The sequence below is a fragment of the Pistacia vera genome, unplaced genomic scaffold (genome assembly GCF_008641045.1).
Source record: "Pistacia vera cultivar Batoury unplaced genomic scaffold, PisVer_v2 Contig328, whole genome shotgun sequence".
Classification (NCBI taxonomy): Eukaryota; Viridiplantae; Streptophyta; class Magnoliopsida; order Sapindales; family Anacardiaceae; genus Pistacia; species Pistacia vera.
In genome coordinates this window covers 232,054-250,889 of record NW_022196144.1, presented here as the reverse complement: position 1 = coordinate 250,889, position 18,836 = coordinate 232,054, and the positions used below count along the sequence as shown (strand labels likewise).

General features: G+C 34.1%; 1 protein-coding gene across 1 annotated transcript; it reads right to left on the bottom strand.

Annotated features, from left to right (window-relative positions):
- Positions 1-16,589: 16,589 nt before the first annotated feature.
- LOC116137492 (protein ASPARTIC PROTEASE IN GUARD CELL 1-like) lies at positions 16,590-18,386 on the bottom strand. Its single transcript, XM_031423185.1, has one exon. The coding sequence runs from the start codon at positions 18,314-18,316 to the stop codon at positions 16,859-16,861; it is 1,458 nt and encodes a 485-aa protein (XP_031279045.1). The 5' UTR covers positions 18,317-18,386; the 3' UTR covers positions 16,590-16,858.
- Positions 18,387-18,836: the final 450 nt, after the last annotated feature.

The following is an 18,836-nucleotide window of genomic DNA, read 5'->3' as shown; positions in this document are numbered from 1 at the left end:
TGTTCTGATCATTCCTTTTTTTCATTGTGCTTTTATTTTTGTCGGTTAGTAAGTCACGAAGATACCCCCTCTTAAGCAAGGCTACGACTTCTAATCTCAAAGCTATGCAGTCGGCAGTATTATGTCCATGGTCATGGTGGAACTCGTACCATTTGGTAGTGACTCTTTTGGCATCCGGTCTCAGCTTGGGTGGCCACTTAACTATCGGACTCATCCCCTTCATTATGGCAACCACTTGGGTTGGCTCGATATTAAGGTTGTACGCAGTGACCACAAATGAAGAAAAGCTGGAAGGTTTATATGCAAGCCATGCTAGCGGGCGGTCGTATGGTTTCCGGTTGTTTCTGTTGGAATTTTGTGCTGGGGCTAAGTTATTGGTTTCATTCTGCCGCACTTCTGGGCGCCTCTCGCTGCGACTCTGTTGGTGTTCCTCATAGGATGTATGCCTTCTACGGTTTACCTCATCTTCTTCCCACCTTATCTGAATAATTGCTCGAGCCAATGAATCCTCCATAGAATTGCAGCCCAGTTTACTGAGGTATTTGTAGTGTTCCCCATCAGGAAGTAGTCCCTTTCTAAAAGCATCCATCGTAGTCTCAGGATGGCAGGATGGGATTGATATATTTTCTCTATTAAACTAACTAACGTACTCACGCAGCAGCTCTCCCCTTTTCAGAAAAATTTTGTATAACTCAAACGACAGCTTCTCTAACTTCCTGCTACTTACAAACTGCTCAACAAATACGTCATTGAGCTAGGCGAATAAGCCGATAAAGCTGTTAGGAAGGTTTGTGTACCATTGAAAGGCTGGCCCTAATAAGCTTGAACCAAAGCTCTTGCACATGCATGCTTTCCTGAGGTCCTGAGGTATGAAGACGGCAAACATCCTTTGCTTGTATGAAGCTATATGATCGTCTAGATCAGTCGTTCCATCATACGGTTAGATATTTGGGACAAAAAAATTTTAGGGTATCTCAGCTAAGGCTATGGAGTCAATGAAGGGTGAGTCAGCATAGCTATAAGGAAGGCTCTTTTTGACTGGAACAGGTACTCTAGGTATGCTTCTCATCATAGCTTCCACGTCAGCCAGCTTTTTTGCTTATATCTATTCAAGAGGGGAGGCTATAGAGAAGAGGTATGGGTTCATGGTTTGGGGAGGTTTGCTCAGTCTGGTAGGGCAAGCCAAGTCGTTTTGGTGGGCTTGGTGGTTATCTTGTATGTTTTGTACTCCATTCATCCCTTCAGGGTGAGTCATCCCCAGTGTAACTGTTCAGGTATTTCTATCGGCATGGATGGTTAAAGGTGTGGTTTGGGCGCCATTCGACCCATTAGGATGAGCTGAGCTGAGCCGAATGGTGTTTGGATGGATCAGTCGGTCGACCTGTGAGGATTATCCGAGCCGGAGGGGTTGGTTAACAGTGGAGATGTTTTGTTGCTGGTGGTTTGGGATGATAGAGTAAGTTGGTCATGGGTAATTGAGGGATCTGATGATAGGGTTCGTGTTTGCATGGCTAAGTTTGTTGTATATGTGGTGGTGGGTGCTAGTCCATCCATCATGGATGACCAGAGATGGGAGGATTGTGGATCGAAAACTGAGATTCTAAGGTCTAGGGTGATTAGTGGTTGCATGGGGTTTACCAAGACGTGGAAGTGGTTCTTTGGTATTTAATTGAATGGGAAGTCAAGAGAATGGAATTGGTTTACCTTTTCCCATAGGCTTTGATTTTGGGCCTGAATGTTGTTATTCTCAGCTGCCAACACTGTGACTTTGTCGGCTTGTCGTTGCATAAGCGCCGAGAGAGCCTCGACCTTAGCTGCGAGATCTACCGAGGCAGTAGGCTCTCTACCTTAGCTGCGAGATCTACCGAGGCAGTATCCGTGTTTTCAGCCATTGCGTGACTCTTTGCAAAGCAAGAGTTTGGATGAATGTCAATTGCCAAAGGCTCCATGGTGGGCGCCAACACTGTGACTTTGTCGGCTTGTTGTTGCATGAGCGCCGAGAGAGCCTCGACCTTAGCTGTGAGATCTACAGAGGCAGTATCCATGTTTTTAGCCATTGCGTGACTCTTTGCAGAGGAAGAGTTTGGACGAATGTCAATTGCTAGAGGCCCCATGGTGGACGCCAAACTGTAGACGTTAAAATCTACAATTGCAGAAGTAGGGTCTGATCCCATGAGGTTGAGGCCACTGACAATCCGCTGCACTTGCACACAAAGCAAACAAGCGTAGAGCTTCGTATCCCGGTAGGACTCTAAATCCTTAAGGGAAGATGTCTCGTGAATAGGAAAGATCCTTATTTACTTGACTTAATAGTAACAGGAGTTCTAATTTGCCTAAGACACAAAACCTTGGCGAATTAGGATAGAGCAAAACAGGAAGAATGCTACTTACCATAGTCTGGAAGGCGTGGTCTTAGGTGGGCCGATGGAGTCACCCATTCTGGAAGAAAGTTGGATCTGGAGGTTACGACTTAGCCCAAGTCACAAGCTCCAATGCTGACCTAACCGAAACTGGATCACAAGCTTGGGCTAATGTAGTGGAACATTCCTATTTGGGCCTAACAAGGCCTCGTGTGATTTTAGACCCCCACAAAAATCATCTAGTAAAAATGTGGACAGATTTCTGATTCAGGTTGTTGCCGAAAAAGGTAAAGGACCTCTGCCTCCAAGATCGACTCAAAATTCTTGGAACATTACTGTTGAAATCAGCCTATCTCTTCTTCTAGGAATTCCAATCATGCCCACCGTCTTCAAGCACCACAACAACAACAACTTCCACCACCACCGCACCACCACAACCGCAACCGCAATCGAGTCCACAACGGCAAGTCAGCAACCACAAGCATGATATTGATAGGATATTCAACTTTTAAAAGATGACCCTTTTCGTTTGAATGATTTTTAGCTTCATTGCAAGAACATTGATGATGGCTTTATGTCCCAGTTTGAACCATTTTTAGCTTCATTATACCAACAATAATAAATATTAAAGAATTTTTTTTAATGGAAAATTAGATATAATTCTTCCTTATTAATACTTTTTCCTCGTTCATATATATATCCTTTTTGTTTTTGAACTTTTTTTAATTGACACCCCCACCTTTTTAACCTACAAAATGCTTGGAGACAAAAATGGGTTTGGAGAACGATTCTGCCATGCGGAAACCAATGGGAACAACAAAGCTTTTAAAGTTGTTAAGGCAAAAGACGCAAAGAGACATGTTTGTTGGTCTTACAACTTTTCCGTTTAAAGGAGTGTCGATCGCTTCAAAGGGAACCGGGATTTTCCTCGTTCAAGAATCAGTAGGGTTTTTGACTCACTGAATTTATATCTAAACTTCTTTTCTCATAAGTACTTTACTGATTGAGTTGTGATATTTTTCCTAGGGATTGAGCGACCACCTGAAAAAATGGATCCTGTTAATTATGTTCTTCGGCCATTTAATAAACAAGAACGTCAAGAGGCATGTACCAGTTTTGCAAAAATACCTGAAAGAGAATTTCCTGTGTTTGGACTGTGAAGCTATTTGTTTGTATAAATGTCCTTCAGTTGGATTTTACAATTCATCTTGGTGTAGAAGCAATCCGCATTCTTTTGGTTAAGGGTTTGATAAAAGCGGAACCTTTGTCTACAGTGCCAAATCCATAGAACTAACTAAATCACTTCTTAAGTTATGATTAATTTGATGACTGGAAGAGGGCCTGTTTGCATAGGGCGATTTTGGATTTTGCGTTATATTCATTGATTCTCTAAAGCCTTTCGATATTTGAAAGTCGTGATTGGTGTTATGTACAATCATTGTTTGATAAGGAAGTAACAGCAACTACCAACGATTATGAAACAGTGTTCATGGTGCATATTTCTCTGTTTTGATACTTGCATGTATCAGAAAATTATCTGGTTTCAGTTTGTAATATTTGTTGTCCTCATGCTTTGGGAGATGTATTTATGTATCATAAATTTCTTCTTTTTCTGTATTCAATGATAGAGATTGTTTGACAACAAAATTTTAATTTTTATTAAATAAAGAACTGCGTTTTAAAATTCTCTTATTCAATGTTAAAACTTGAAAGTCATTTGGTCGAGGCTCCATTATCTAACTCAATGTCGCAAAGCGATGTAAGGATTTCTGAGTTATTAAAAGAATATATATAGGGTGTATTTGGTCAGGGGTAATCCCCCATTATTGAGATAATGTCATTTTTATTACTTGATTATCACATTTAGTTGTCAAGTAATATAAGATTTCAATAATCTTTCAAAACCAATTCAATTACCTTTATTTTTTTATGTATTTTAAGGTAGGAAATGTTAGATATAGAAAGAGTCTTTGTACAAAGTGATATAGCAGTTGTCACACCACTAGTTTCATATCAATCTTCTCTTTCTTTTCACAAACTAGTGGTATGAGAGTTGTCACATCACTTTATATAAAGACTCTTTGTAGGAGTCTTTGTACATCTAGCATTTTTCTTTTAAGATTACTTGGTAATCTTAATTTTGTTACAATTTTATCCTTTATTAATAAAAATTTTAGGACAATAATACTCTTGTTATCTAAAAAATTTACAATAAACTTATGGATAATTTTAACCTCTTATTTAGGATTTTTAAGACAAAACTACCCTTGTACTTCAACCAAATTAGCCTATACCACAGCCACCCCCCAGTCACCCAAGACTGCCGGCAGCGGCCAACCACCACCGCCAACCGCCGCCAACAGTCACCGTAACGGTGCACGACCTAATCTGGCCAATCGTGTGCCGGTAAGGCTGTCTTCAGACATGGATCTATGATCCATGGTCGACGCACGACAGGCCAAATACGGTCGATCGTACGCCATTACATCAACTATTAGCAGCAGTCGGCGATGGTGGTTGGCTGTCGGCGGTGGGTGGGAGTAATTTTGTTGCAAAGTAAAGTTTTTCATGGCTGGGGTGTTTTAACAAAATTTCAAATATAGGGGGTTAAAAGTATGATCAAAAAATAATAATAAAAATTATATTATATTATATTAATATTTAGAAATAAGGGCAATTTAGTAATCCATATAACGTAGCCACCAATTTATCCTCTCAACCAAACATATCAATATAACATACCTACTAATTTGTTCCAACCTAATCAAACACATTTTCCTAAACATTCTTAGTAATTTTCAAGGTAATCTATTTTTCAATTAATATAAATTTCCAGTAATACAATATATTTTGAACCAAACGCACCCATATATAGGGGACATAAAGCTATCATTAATGTTTTGTCAAATATAATCACTGCCGCAACCAGAACCATGAGCAACCACCAGCCACCACTGCAACCGGAACCACAACCGCAACCATATTTCATTTAAATGATTTTTAGCTTATTGCTAGAATATTGCTGATGGCCGTGTGTCCCGGTTTGAATGATTTTTAGCTTCATCGTAAAACAATAATGAATATTAAAGAAGCTTTTTTAATACAGAAAATCGGATTTCTTTTTTTTTTTTTTTTTTTAGGTTAAATTTTGTTTTCTTTGATCAACTCAAATTTTATTTGAAAAAAATTGAAATTAATGTCATATCTTATTTTTATTATTTTGTGGCTTATCTATTGTTGGTTGCTTGTTACGTGACTTTATTGGTACTCGTCATTATGTCTTAGACCATCTCCAACTCATTGCACCAAATTGGTGGTGATTTTTGTGTAAAATACTATTACATCTCAACCCATTGTACTAAATATTACACCAAATGAATATTCTTTAAAATATTCTCTTTCTTTTTCTTTATTATAATAACCAATAATTAATCTATTTCACTCATTTTATATTATATATATTAATAAATATTAGGAATGATATTTTTATAAATAATAATTACTTTGAAAATTATACTAATTTAATAAAATTAAGCATTTATTTAATTAAATAACATTAAAATTATATAGAAAAGCATTACATCTAATATAAAATGACACAAAAAAAAAAGACAACAACACACACAAAGTAAAATTCCATATGATAGTAATTAATTTTCTGAATTAGTATATTCTTCCCACAAATGATCAATTAATGCATTTCGAGAGCATAATGAGCCCTATATCCTTAATTTGTCTATGTCGAGCAAGAAAATTTTGAAATCTGACATTTTCATCTACGACAATTTCAATTTCAGGAGTTGGGTTCCATCTGTTCTTTAATTTTAGTGTTTTTAAATTATGTTAATTTTTTTGAGTATTGTAGTTTAATATTTGCATTGAATAAAATTTGTTTTTAATTTTTCATCATTTTTTGAATATATCATTATTATGAATTATTATATAAATAATAATCAAATTAAATTAAATACAAATAATCAAATTTAGTGTGATTTTGGTTGTGAAAATTTAATAATCAAATTAATTTAACAAAATTTTTAAAAAAAAAAAATTTAATGGTGCTACAGTGCCACGCCAATTTAGGCGCAGCAATAGCGTTGGGTTGAAGCAAAAACCCATGCCATTTTGGTGTTTTTACACCAAAATGGGTGGGTTGGAGATGCCTTTATGACTAGGTGAAATTTTTTTTTTAAAAATAACTTCTTCATAATAAAAAAAAGAAATATTAATTTTATAACTTTAAATTTTTTTAATAATTTCCTCGTATATTGGTTTTCTTTTATAAATTTATATATAATAAAAAAATTAATTGTATTACTTTAATTTATTTAATAAATTCCTCATATATTAGGTTTTGGTTCCCACAAAAGGAAATAAATATATTATTTTTTACGTGACGTCAAACTAATTAATAAGGCATATTATCACTATTAATAAAGGAGTATCGACGCATAATATTATGAGAGCGAGAAACATAATATATCAAGAATTCTATATAAGTTGGCATCTTGCCATCTTATATATGTTGTTTGAGCAAGTTCGATACTGTCAACTCAGTGTTTCTCTTCTGATAATGATCGTGTTCATCGAGGATATCACTTCATATAACATTTACACATGCCTCCTCATCAGTATCACTCAGGTAAGCAATTTTCTACATTTTATTTCTATTGATATTTTATATTATTATTATATGTTTTAATTTGAAATTAGTTTTATGAGACATAAATGAGATTAAAAAAATTGTGGATAATACTTGAATCTTGTATGTTTATGCTAATCACTTCAGTTTTCACGTTAGTTTTCATTTAATTCTATTGACCTTGCAGAACAAAAAACTCTCTCCATTAGTGGACACTAATATTAAAATATGAGTATTAGAAGTTGTATATTAAAATTTGATGTTCATGTTAATTACAAATTCTAGAATATATCATCTTTCATATTATAAATTAGATTTTTTATATAAATTTTGCTTTTTGAGGATATATTACTCATAAATTTTTACTAAAACATGTTATTAGGATAATTTTTTTCAAGATTGGACTGTTTGAAGGCCGATTTTAAACAATTGACACTAAATTTAATTATTGTCATAAATAATTAGTACCCCATTATCAGAGTGATGTTCTTCATCTTCTTTTCTTTTTTCCTTTTTTATTTATTTTTTTATATAGGGCTATTTGGACTTAACATATTTGGTCCACTTTCATAATGTATTGCCCTAACTGTGTGTGTTCATAAAGAGCAGAAGATGATAATTGCCTAACATATTTTAATGGATTTATATTTTAAAGGTTGATATTAATCTTGTAGATTCTCTATATCCAAGTGTTAAATTCTTTGATTTATTTCCAAATCATCTTAGTTTAAGTGCATGTCTTCGTATCAATGCTCTAGTTATAAGTATTTTCAATAATTTGCATTCTTTTAAAAGGAAAAACATTTATATCATATCTCAATATTTTAAGCTAATTTGGAAGTAGATTTAAAGCATTTAATACTTGGATAACAAAAAATCTAGAAAATAGATATCAATCTTTATTAACATAAAACTATTAAATATGATATGTAAGTGTATGTAACTAGTGTTAGTTAATTACTTAAGAGTAGTACTATATCAACAACCCTCTCACAAACTTTCTCTCACATTTCTGATAGCTCACAATTAGTTAGCTTGCAATTAATTAGTGAGACCCATGAAGACTGGTTGTGAACTGACCAATTGTGAACTATCACATCAAGGTTGTGATAGAATTTGTGAGAGAAGATTATTGGTGTAGTATTATTTATTACTAATTGAATTTTTCGAATTGACCCATTAATAATTTTAAAATAAAAAATAAAAAACATAAAAAAAGCTTTTTTTTTTTTTTTTTTTAAAGGTTACCCTTATGTTTCACAACAATATGAAAATTGATGGAAAATTTTACATTAGCATTCATTTAAAACTTAGATTTTCTTTTAAGTATTGTAGAGAAAGCAAGGCAAAAGATAAAACTCAAGAAGACGATCGAGCTGATCAGAGATAATGAGATAATAGTTGATAAAATACATAATTAATTACACAATGAAGGAAATCTAGCCTCATTATTGCAGAATCTGATACTGTAGCAACTAGATTTAGGTTTGAAACGATTCATTTTCATGAAAAAAAAAAAAAAAAAAAAAAAACTCCAGTGAGGAGCTCTTCTCTTCCATAAGATACGGTAGGACATCATATTTAAAAACAAAATCTAGCATCTGCAGTATCAGATTCTGCAATAATGACGCTAGATTTCCTTCAAGTTTTTATAAATAGCGTCCTCAACCATTGATCCCATCATCTCTTATTCAGCTCGATAATCTTCTTGAGTTGTATTTTCTTCCTTGCTGTTCACTACAAAACTTCAGAAAATTCTTAGAAAATCTAGGAAAAATTTAGATGGATAATGTAATTAAGTTGATTTCTTATGTTCCATCCAATTTCGTATTTGCCGTGAAACACAAGTGCAGTATTTTAAAAGCCAAAAATCCATCGGTTTCAAGAATTATTCCCATGAATATGATGTTACAATCAATATTGAAAAATTTTGAATTTACCTTAATCGGATTAACGATTTACCAGATTTTTTTAACCCACTAATGGAAGCCATATCCTGGTATGTCATCTCTGTATTGATTTCTTCATGTTTGTGTAAATGTATTGAATAAAATATATGTGATTTATTCTTATGATGATGACACAGGAAGAAAATGAGCTGGAGAATAGCGGTGATGGAGGTCATAGGAAAGGAAATGGAAATGGTAAACTGCATGCATGCCATTAACTCTTTTCATTGTTAAATTTTAGAGATCAAACAATAATTTTCCCAAATGGACAATACAAATCATATTTTTTCTTCTTGATAAATTAAAATTTATGATGAAGCCAATTTAATTATTTATGAATGTTTCTTCTTGTAGATGGAAATCATCTAGTAAAAATGACCTCCACCTCCAAGATTCACTCTGAATGCTTGGAAGATTACTGTTGAAATCAGCTCATCATTCTTCTGGGAATTCCAATCATGCCCTGTGCTTTCTAGCTCCACACCAACAACAGCAGCAGCCGCAACAAATGCAACCACCACCGCCACCGCAATCGGAACCACAGCCAGAGCCAGAGCCAGAGTCAGAAGCATGATAGGCTATTCAACTTCTAGTTAGAGAGGGTCAATTACATAACCACACCTAGGTTTTTGGAAAGCATTAGTTATATTAATATAAGTTTTCAGAATATCATATTTTAAGTAATGTACCAAACAGTTTCTAAGAATTTGAGTTTGTTATACAAAAACCCAATTAGAAATTAGCCTTTTCATTTGAATGATTTTTGGCTTCATTGGAAGAACATTGATGATAGCTTTGTCCCATTTTGAATGATTTTTAGCTTCATTGTACCATATATATAATTTGATCTTCTCAAACTTTGATAAATTAAACTTCTTTTTTTCTATTTTTTTCTCTTTTTTAAGGCTTATTTGGACTTAAAATATTTTGTCCATTTTGAGTTTTTGACAGTATATTGGCCTAGAATATTAAGAGCATCTCCAATAGTACTCTTTATTTTGAAGAGCATCTTCATTAATTTTAAAATATAAAGAACACAATTTTTATTCAAATCCAATAAACTCTTTAGATTTAATGAAGTTGTTCTTTATTTTTAAGAAAAAGACTTAATGTGAGAGAAAATTAATAAATAAAATGCATAGGAACTTGTAGTTTATTAATTAAAATTGGGATAGAGAGTGAAATTTGACTCTTTAAATGTGGAAAGTCAAACTCACTCTCTAATTTATATTTTAAAGATAAAGAGTCTGTTAGACTCTTGTTTTATAGATAAACTCTTTATAATAAAGAGTTTGGATCATATAAATAGTCATTTAGAGATGCTCTAATACATTATAAAGAGATATATGTTTGTAGATATCAATCTTCATTGANTCATGTTTGTGTAAATGTATTGAGTAAAATATATGTGATTTATTCTTATGATGATGACACAGGAAGAAAATGAGCTGGAGAATAGCGGTGATGGAGGTCATAGGAAAGGAAATGGAAATGGTAAACTGCATGCATGCCATTAACTCTTTTCATTGTTAAATTTTAGAGATCAAACAATAATTTTCCCAAATGGACAATACAAATCATATTTTTTCTTCTTGATAAATTAAAATTTATGATGAAGCCAATTTAATTATTTATGAATGTTTCTTCTTGTAGATGGAAATCATCTAGTAAAAATGACCTCCACCTCCAAGATTCACTCTGAATGCTTGGAAGATTACTGTTGAAATCAGCTCATCATTCTTCTGGGAATTCCAATCATGCCCTGTGCTTTCTAGCTCCACACCAACAACAGCAGCAGCCGCAACAAATGCAACCACCACCGCCACCGCAATCGGAACCACAGCCAGAGCCAGAGCCAGAGTCAGAAGCATGATAGGCTATTCAACTTCTAGTTAGAGAGGGTCAATTACATAACCACACCTAGGTTTTTGGAAAGCATTAGTTATATTAATATAAGTTTTCAGAATATCATATTTTAAGTAATGTACCAAACAGTTTCTAAGAATTTGAGTTTGTTATACAAAAACCCAATTAGAAATTAGCCTTTTCATTTGAATGATTTTTGGCTTCATTGGAAGAACATTGATGATAGCTTTGTCCCATTTTGAATGATTTTTAGCTTCATTGTACCATATATATAATTTGATCTTCTCAAACTTTGATAAATTAAACTTCTTTTTTTCTATTTTTTTCTCTTTTTTAAGGCTTATTTGGACTTAAAATATTTTGTCCATTTTGAGTTTTTGACAGTATATTGGCCTAGAATATTAAGAGCATCTCCAATAGTACTCTTTATTTTGAAGAGCATCTTCATTAATTTTAAAATATAAAGAACACAATTTTTATTCAAATCCAATAAACTCTTTAGATTTAATGAAGTTGTTCTTTATTTTTAAGAAAAAGACTTAATGTGAGAGAAAATTAATAAATAAAATGCATAGGAACTTGTAGTTTATTAATTAAAATTGGGATAGAGAGTGAAATTTGACTCTTTAAATGTGGAAAGTCAAACTCACTCTCTAATTTATATTTTAAAGATAAAGAGTCTGTTAGACTCTTGTTTTATAGATAAACTCTTTATAATAAAGAGTTTGGATCATATAAATAGTCATTTAGAGATGCTCTAATACATTATAAAAAGATATATGTTTGTAGATATCAATCTTCATTGACATAAAACCATTAAATATAAATATGACAAGGTAACCTTTTCCAAATTGACCAACTATATTATTTCTAATAAAAAGTCAGATTCTGTACTGATATCTTATAATTTTTTAGATTTACTTTTATATATGAAGATAAGAGTTTTATTATATTACTATTGGTGACATTAATATTCCATATTAGTGAGACTGCATTTAATTTGATTTTGTTTCAGTAGATGCAGATTTTGTTACTTAATATGCATTAATTCTGTCTAAGATTTGTTTATACATGTACAAAATCTGCATATTAAGAAACAAAATCTGAATCTAAAGAAATGAAATCGAGGAGATGCATTTTCACTTATATGCAATAATGGCACTAGCCTTCAATCTCAATATAAATACATGTGCAATACTGTCACCTTTTACTTCTCAACAGGCTTAAAACTTACCCTTTATAAATTCTCTCATGTTTTCGAGTATTTATCATTAAGCAGATTTGTCTTATGTTGTTTATAATATATGTTTAAGAGTGTCTGTTTATGAAATGTTTCAATGGATAATCAGATCAGTATCAATATTTGAAATGCTGTTGTATATTCCACCAAGTTTCACGTTTGTTGCAAAACACAAATGCAGCCTATTAAGAGCCGAAAATCCATCAGTTTCAAGATTAGTTTTCTTCAAATATGGCAGAAGAAACAGAATTAATTTTTACTCTTAATTCTATAATCGGATTAACGATTTACCAGAGTTTTGCAGCCTTTGAAGCCACATGTTGGTATGCACTATGCACTTTCTCTTTAATTTTGTCTCTCTCGCTTTGTGTTTGTTTTTAACTTATAATGACAATGCTTGATGGGAATATGTGTAATATATTTGTTTTACTGTATAACTATCACAGGATGAAGAAAAATTAGAGAATGGGAATGATAGAGGTCGATCCATGGAATATGGTAAATGTCATAAATTTTAGAAGTCAATTTAAATTTTCCCAAATGGTATGTATGTAATAAGAAAGTGCATTCTGGAAATTGTAGAAAGAAAATATGGAGCAAAAAGCGAGACATATAGCTGATGAGGTACATGCAGAAGAAAGGAACAAGAGTCAGCTGAGATGGAGAAATCTACCATTATTTTATGTCTCCTCTCCATAACATTTACCATGGAAATTAACTTCCAGTTCTCACGTAGAAATTCAGTTATCTTCTGGAAAATATTCCGATGGTGTTCGTGGTGATCTTCAGTCATAAAGTTACCAAGGTTTTCATTTTCTTCTTGGAGAGATATAGGCCCAGGCTGTTTTAATGATCTTTGGGAATATTATTATTACAGGTTGTATGAAAGATATAAGATTTCCTTGTTTTAATTTTTCATTATAATTTACTTCCATTTATTCTCAAATTAGTTGCTTTTTGCTTTAGTCAAATTCCAGTAAAATGAACATAATAAGATAGGTTATGAGAAATTCTATTAAAAATTGAAATTAGAATAATGAAGTATATCCTTGTTTACATGAGGATCTAATCCAGATTAGGAATCATACTTTATTCTGGTTTCTATTCGGTTAGTAACCGGTTGAAGTGAAAAACCAATCTGGTTTCAATTCGATTTCCCACTAGAACTGAAATCCGTTTCGATTCAAAAAAGTATCAAACTAGTCCACTTAACTAGATTTCCCCACCCTTACAGTATTTCCCTTGTTTGTCTCCAAAAGCATCAAAATAAAGTATGATTCCTAATTTGGATCAGTGATTGGGTTCAATAACTGATCATTAATCAAATTTCTTTAAAGCCCCATGCTTTAGTACAAGTTGGCATGACTTTTGTTAGGAAGTATTAATTGGTATGAACATTTCATAATGCTAAAACTTTACAAAAAGTCTCGCTTGCATATATCTTTCCTTAATCTAAACCAATTAATGCAAAAACTTTACAAAAGCTCATTTTCAAAACAAAATTAATGCAATTAAGTGTGTAAATTACATTTCTAGCCAGCCCTTCTTGCATTTTTACAGGATATTATTTAATTTAATTAACTAGTTAAATTTTAGTTCCACAACACTTTAATTATTTCTCTTACAAATTTATAGTTGTTTTATATATGTACACGTTGACTAATATTAAAGCAATTATTTTAAATAGGATAACAACCATGAAAAGGGAAAAAAGCAATCCAAGATTGTGCCTTAATTGAAGGCAAATTAATGTGAAAAATATGTGGCCGTAGATTGGGTAAAGTCTTCTATAAAATTAAATAAATAGTCTTCGAAAAGTTAACCTACCAAATCACAGTTGACCTAATTAAATTTTCAATGCTAAATCTACTTCACTTTTTTGTGTTCAACAAATTCAACTCCAATCCATGCATTAAAAACAATGTAGAAATTATTCAAAGTTAATTATGTGAAGCATTTTATTTATATCTTAGTTTGTTAAAATATTGAATTAATGAATAATAAACTATGAATATGCAATTAGCTAGATTGCGTAGGCATCTTTTATAATATATGATCTAGATAAGAGAATCGTCGCAACATTACGCTCACAGCTCACTTATTCCCCACAAATTAACATCACAATAATAATGACACAACTTTAAAATCCTATTCATATTGATTGAGACATAAAACCACATATCCTCTTTACTACAAATAATTGAAACGTCCATATAAATATTCTAATATGTTTACTATTATTATATTTTGATTTTAAAAGATCATAAACTCAAAAAAGGGTTCAATTTAAATTAATACACGAGTCCATAGAAAAAAAAAGACGAGTATGTTAAATATAAATATAAATATACCTAACCAATCAAAATGCATTCACGGACAAATTATTTTGTACATTAATTAATGTAAAAATAGATCTGCCTACTCAATATATTTCTGATTTTTTTGTGTACGACCAATTATTTATAAATTATGTGGGGGAATATGTTGAATAATTTATTAACATGCAATTTCGTCTTTTTTCTCATTTGTATGAACAACACTAGCATCCAAAATTGACTAAATCAACGGCCCTAAATTTTGATTAAGATTTTAATTTTGGAAGCTTTACCGTCCACCTTTTTTATTATTCAACTTTAATTTTGTGTGGCGCCAAACGAATAATTTGTTCCCCTTGTGACTAACCATTTCAAGATATGTCTCTAACTACAAACCAACCAAAATTATTCTTCTTGGAAAGCAATACACTTTTTCTTTTTTCTTTTCTTTCTTATGAAAGAACAATATATTGATATTGACCTCTAAGTTCTGTTTTACATTATGAGAATTAAATCTAAACAGGGATAATATTAAACCCTCCAATATTTGCTCAAATCTTAGAAACCCGTCAGAAATGACGCATAAATCATAATCCCTTATCGTCTGTCAGACATTAACATAATTGACAATCCACACAGTTACAGAAATTAAAATATTTTCTTTCCCTATTTGCTTATAACAAATAAATAGATAATTACTTTAACACCCCCCACGGCCTCGCCCCCAGAAAAGAAAAGTTTGCCCAAACCTGTAAAACTCTCTCTGCATGTGTTATGACCGTTTTACCCTTTCTTTAACAATTTTAATGGAATTTTATTGTCGTCTCACATATGACAGAAGGTCTCACATTATCACTGATGCCTAAGGGTTTTTTTCATATTTTGGTAAACCGAAGGGGATTTAAAAATTTATCCCAAAATAAAATGTATAATATCAGCCCACTTATTAACTTAATAAAAATAAAAATACTGCCGACAATCACGGGCCAAGTGGGAAAATTTAGTTTACTGTAGTCTCACGATTTTCGAATATCAGATTTGATAGTCTTAAACGACGAAGCCACCCTCACTATCACGGTGGGCCCTCCTCCGTCTCGTCTATTTTATTCCTTTCACAAACTAGCTGTAAGGTTAGAGATGTAATTACAAATTTCAAATATCTCCGTCATTGTCACAAGACAAACAGTCACTCTACAATTGGCAACACGTGGCATAACACACCACAGCGCAGAAATTTCTTCTCACTGTTATTGGATGCTCCCTCCATAGCTTATCCAAACCATTTGGAAGCATTTAAACTTAGAAAATACTGTATAAATTATTAAGATACACGAATTTTATATGCAAATTTTGAAAAGAAAAATGGAGATAAGGTATACGAAAAATTAAATATTATCACTTTTAATCAAACAAACATAATTGGGCAAATCACAATCACATAGGCTTCGTTTGATTGCATTTTGAGAATATTACTTTTAGAATTCCCAAAAAAGTTAAACAGTAAAATATCCAAAAACTCACAATATTATTCAATATTATTCAACATTTTTTAAACCCCTAAATTTGTTAATTTAATTAAATACCCCTAAATATTTTGTAAAAAATTACAAAAACACCCTAACAATCCATATTTACCAAATTCCGGCCACCACTGCCAGAAAATGGTCGAAATCTGGTAGGATTGTGCACTACCGGCTAAATCTGGTCGGTAGTGCACCGATCTAGCCTTTTCCGACCAGATCCACGGTGGATCTGACTGAAAAAGGCCAGATCTTTGGCCGTAACCAGTCGGTAACAATGGCCAACAAACGGTCGTCGTTGACCATCAACGATGACCTTTGTTAGCCGTCATTGACGAGCAAATCTGGCCAAATCTGACCGTCAATGGCCAGATCTAGCCGTAGATTTGGCCTTTGCCGACCAGATCTACTATGGATCTAGCCGGAAAAGGCCATATCGAAGCACGACCGGTAAGATCCAACTGATCATACACCGATACGGCGACTCCGACCACCCTCCGGTGATGGTGGCTGACTGTCCGTATTTGAGGGTAGGTTAAGAGTATTTTTGTTAACTTTTAATGTTTTATTATAGGGGGTATTTTATAAAAAAAAATAAAGAGTATTTTATTAATTTATAAATTCTACATCATAATACCCGTCCAATTCAATTTTTTTTAACTTTTTTCAAAAAACTTTTCCCAAAAACATAAAATTGTGAACCGGAGCCATACAATTACTCTTGCCACTAAACTTCCTTCAATTTGCTATACATGCCATAAACGCCCCACACGGCACACCAACCGATGGCTTGATTGCTATTTATTAAGGTGGATCCCACTTTCATCCACCCATCAGAGCTACTAATAGCATTTCATTATCATACATTTAAACGTACCGTAAAACATCCCATGTAACCATATTTCACTGTCACTTTACCAATTACGGTAAAACTATAAATTACTCTTTTAAAAGTTTCAAAACCACTTAACAATTATTAGGAGTGAACCCCACACGATTATTAGCCAAATCGTAGTTGACACGTATCCCCTGCTGTTGTACGTTGCCTATTATTGACATAGACACCGGCGTTGGGGCGAAAGCGAAGCAGAATGTTCCCGCCGAATCCACTGGAATCAGGAAATTTTTGGCCGGTAAATTCAAAGATTTTCCACCGGACAAGAGAAATGACACCGTTGGGACCTTCACGCTAGATAATCCAGATAAATCGTAACACGTGTCGAACAAAGCCACGCCGCTTGTGGATTTTAAGGTGCCCGTTTTTTGACGGAACGAATCACGGAGTGCATTATAAGCCTGAGTCGGTAACCGAGTTATGGAAGTCCCACAGTCGACAATGACCCCACCGTTGCCTGCCTGGTCCAATTCGATAAGGGACGGTGGGATTTGAACCATCTGGCCTCCGACGGTGAACCCGGTGAGCCCCACGTAATAAAATGTATCAATTTTTTTGCTTCTGAATAGCGGAGCTGAGACTGACCCAGCGGGAAAGGGCGAGTTGAACTCGAGACTGCCAGAACTGGCCGAGTCACGATCAACCAAACAGTAAGAAAACGATGTCGCTTTAACCTGTTTAGTGAGTGAGAGCATGCCACCACCGAGTCCAAGCAAACCAGCAGCTCCGGTGAATAACCCTTCATTGGTATGACCACAACCTATAGCCACATTTGGTACGGTCCCGCTTTTTCCAAACGACACCGTTTCGGTCACGAAATCACCTACAGTGTAAGACCCGTCACCGTACGACACTTGATATTGGCAAGTGCTTCCACTACACTGCGACACGTCGAGAAGTCCACACTGAGCAGAGTTACAACCGAGAGAACGATAAGACGACGACAATTTCGGGTTATAAATCGGGTCGGATTGTTGGTAACATTCAGAGCAAGGTTCACACTGAATCCAGTTAATGTCACTACCAGTGTCGAGCACCATGTAGAACTGTTTTGTTGGGGACCCGACTCCGACCCGAGAGAAGTACTCGCCGCTGCCTTGGCTGGTCCCGGACACAACAGGAGTAGACAAATCCTCGGGGAGGATCTGGTTGTCGAGGGGCTTGAGGTCTTGTCTGCTTATACCGTTGAGGGCCAGTTGGAGCTTCGTGAGGATAGAGTTTACTCGGGCTGAGTCGCGGGCGAGCCGAGAGTGGACTAGGGATTTGTAGTCCTTGTGCTGGGTTTTGAATACGGTTTCACGAGAGTGGAGCGGCAGTGAAAACGAAGAAGAAGAAGAGTTGACTGAGGGGAGGAATACAGTTTCTTGAGCGAACGGTTCAACGGAGAGGATATTGAGTGTTTGTTGAAGAGCGGAGGAGATGTCTAGGACGAATGTGGTGGGGTCTATTGAGGTGGCGCGAGAGAGAGTGAGGGAGGAAAATAGAAGAAGAGTGAAGGTGAAGAGAAAAAATGGAATTGTAGAAGCCATTTTTGTTGCAGAGAGAAGGAGCTGGAGAAGAGAAGAGAGTGAGTGAATGTGCAACAGAGTGGGGTTTTCTCTTTATTTAAAGAAATTCATTAGGGTGCCCTCACATAACGTTAACGTTGCATGTAAACATATAGATGATTTTTTTTCGTCCCTGTAGTTTGGAGAAGATATCTTTCGGTCCAACAAAATCTCGAAAGATCATTCTATATATACTATCTGTATATTCCTCTCAAGTCTCAATCAGTAGACCAGCTGTCATGGCCGAGAATGATATTGGCCTTTCGCGATGCGGCTTGGCCGGCCCAAGATCTGTCCTGAGTTGTGCGGCCAAGATCTTCGTCACCAAATGCATTCCCTCGGACAACCTTCACTGTTTTGCCATGTTTTTTTTTTTTTTTTTTTTTTAGTGATTTTATTATTAGTTCATAATGTTGGTGGTGATCTTCATCTTACTGTTAGAATGAGATGTTCGAATGTAGTTTATGAGATGTAATTTTGTGATGGTGATGAAGAAGTCGTT

Bases quoted from the DNA above. Each gene is read 5' to 3' on its own strand.
- LOC116137492 (XM_031423185.1), bottom strand. From the start codon at position 18,316: ATGGCTTCTACAATTCCATTTTTTCTCTTCACCTTCACTCTTCTTCTA.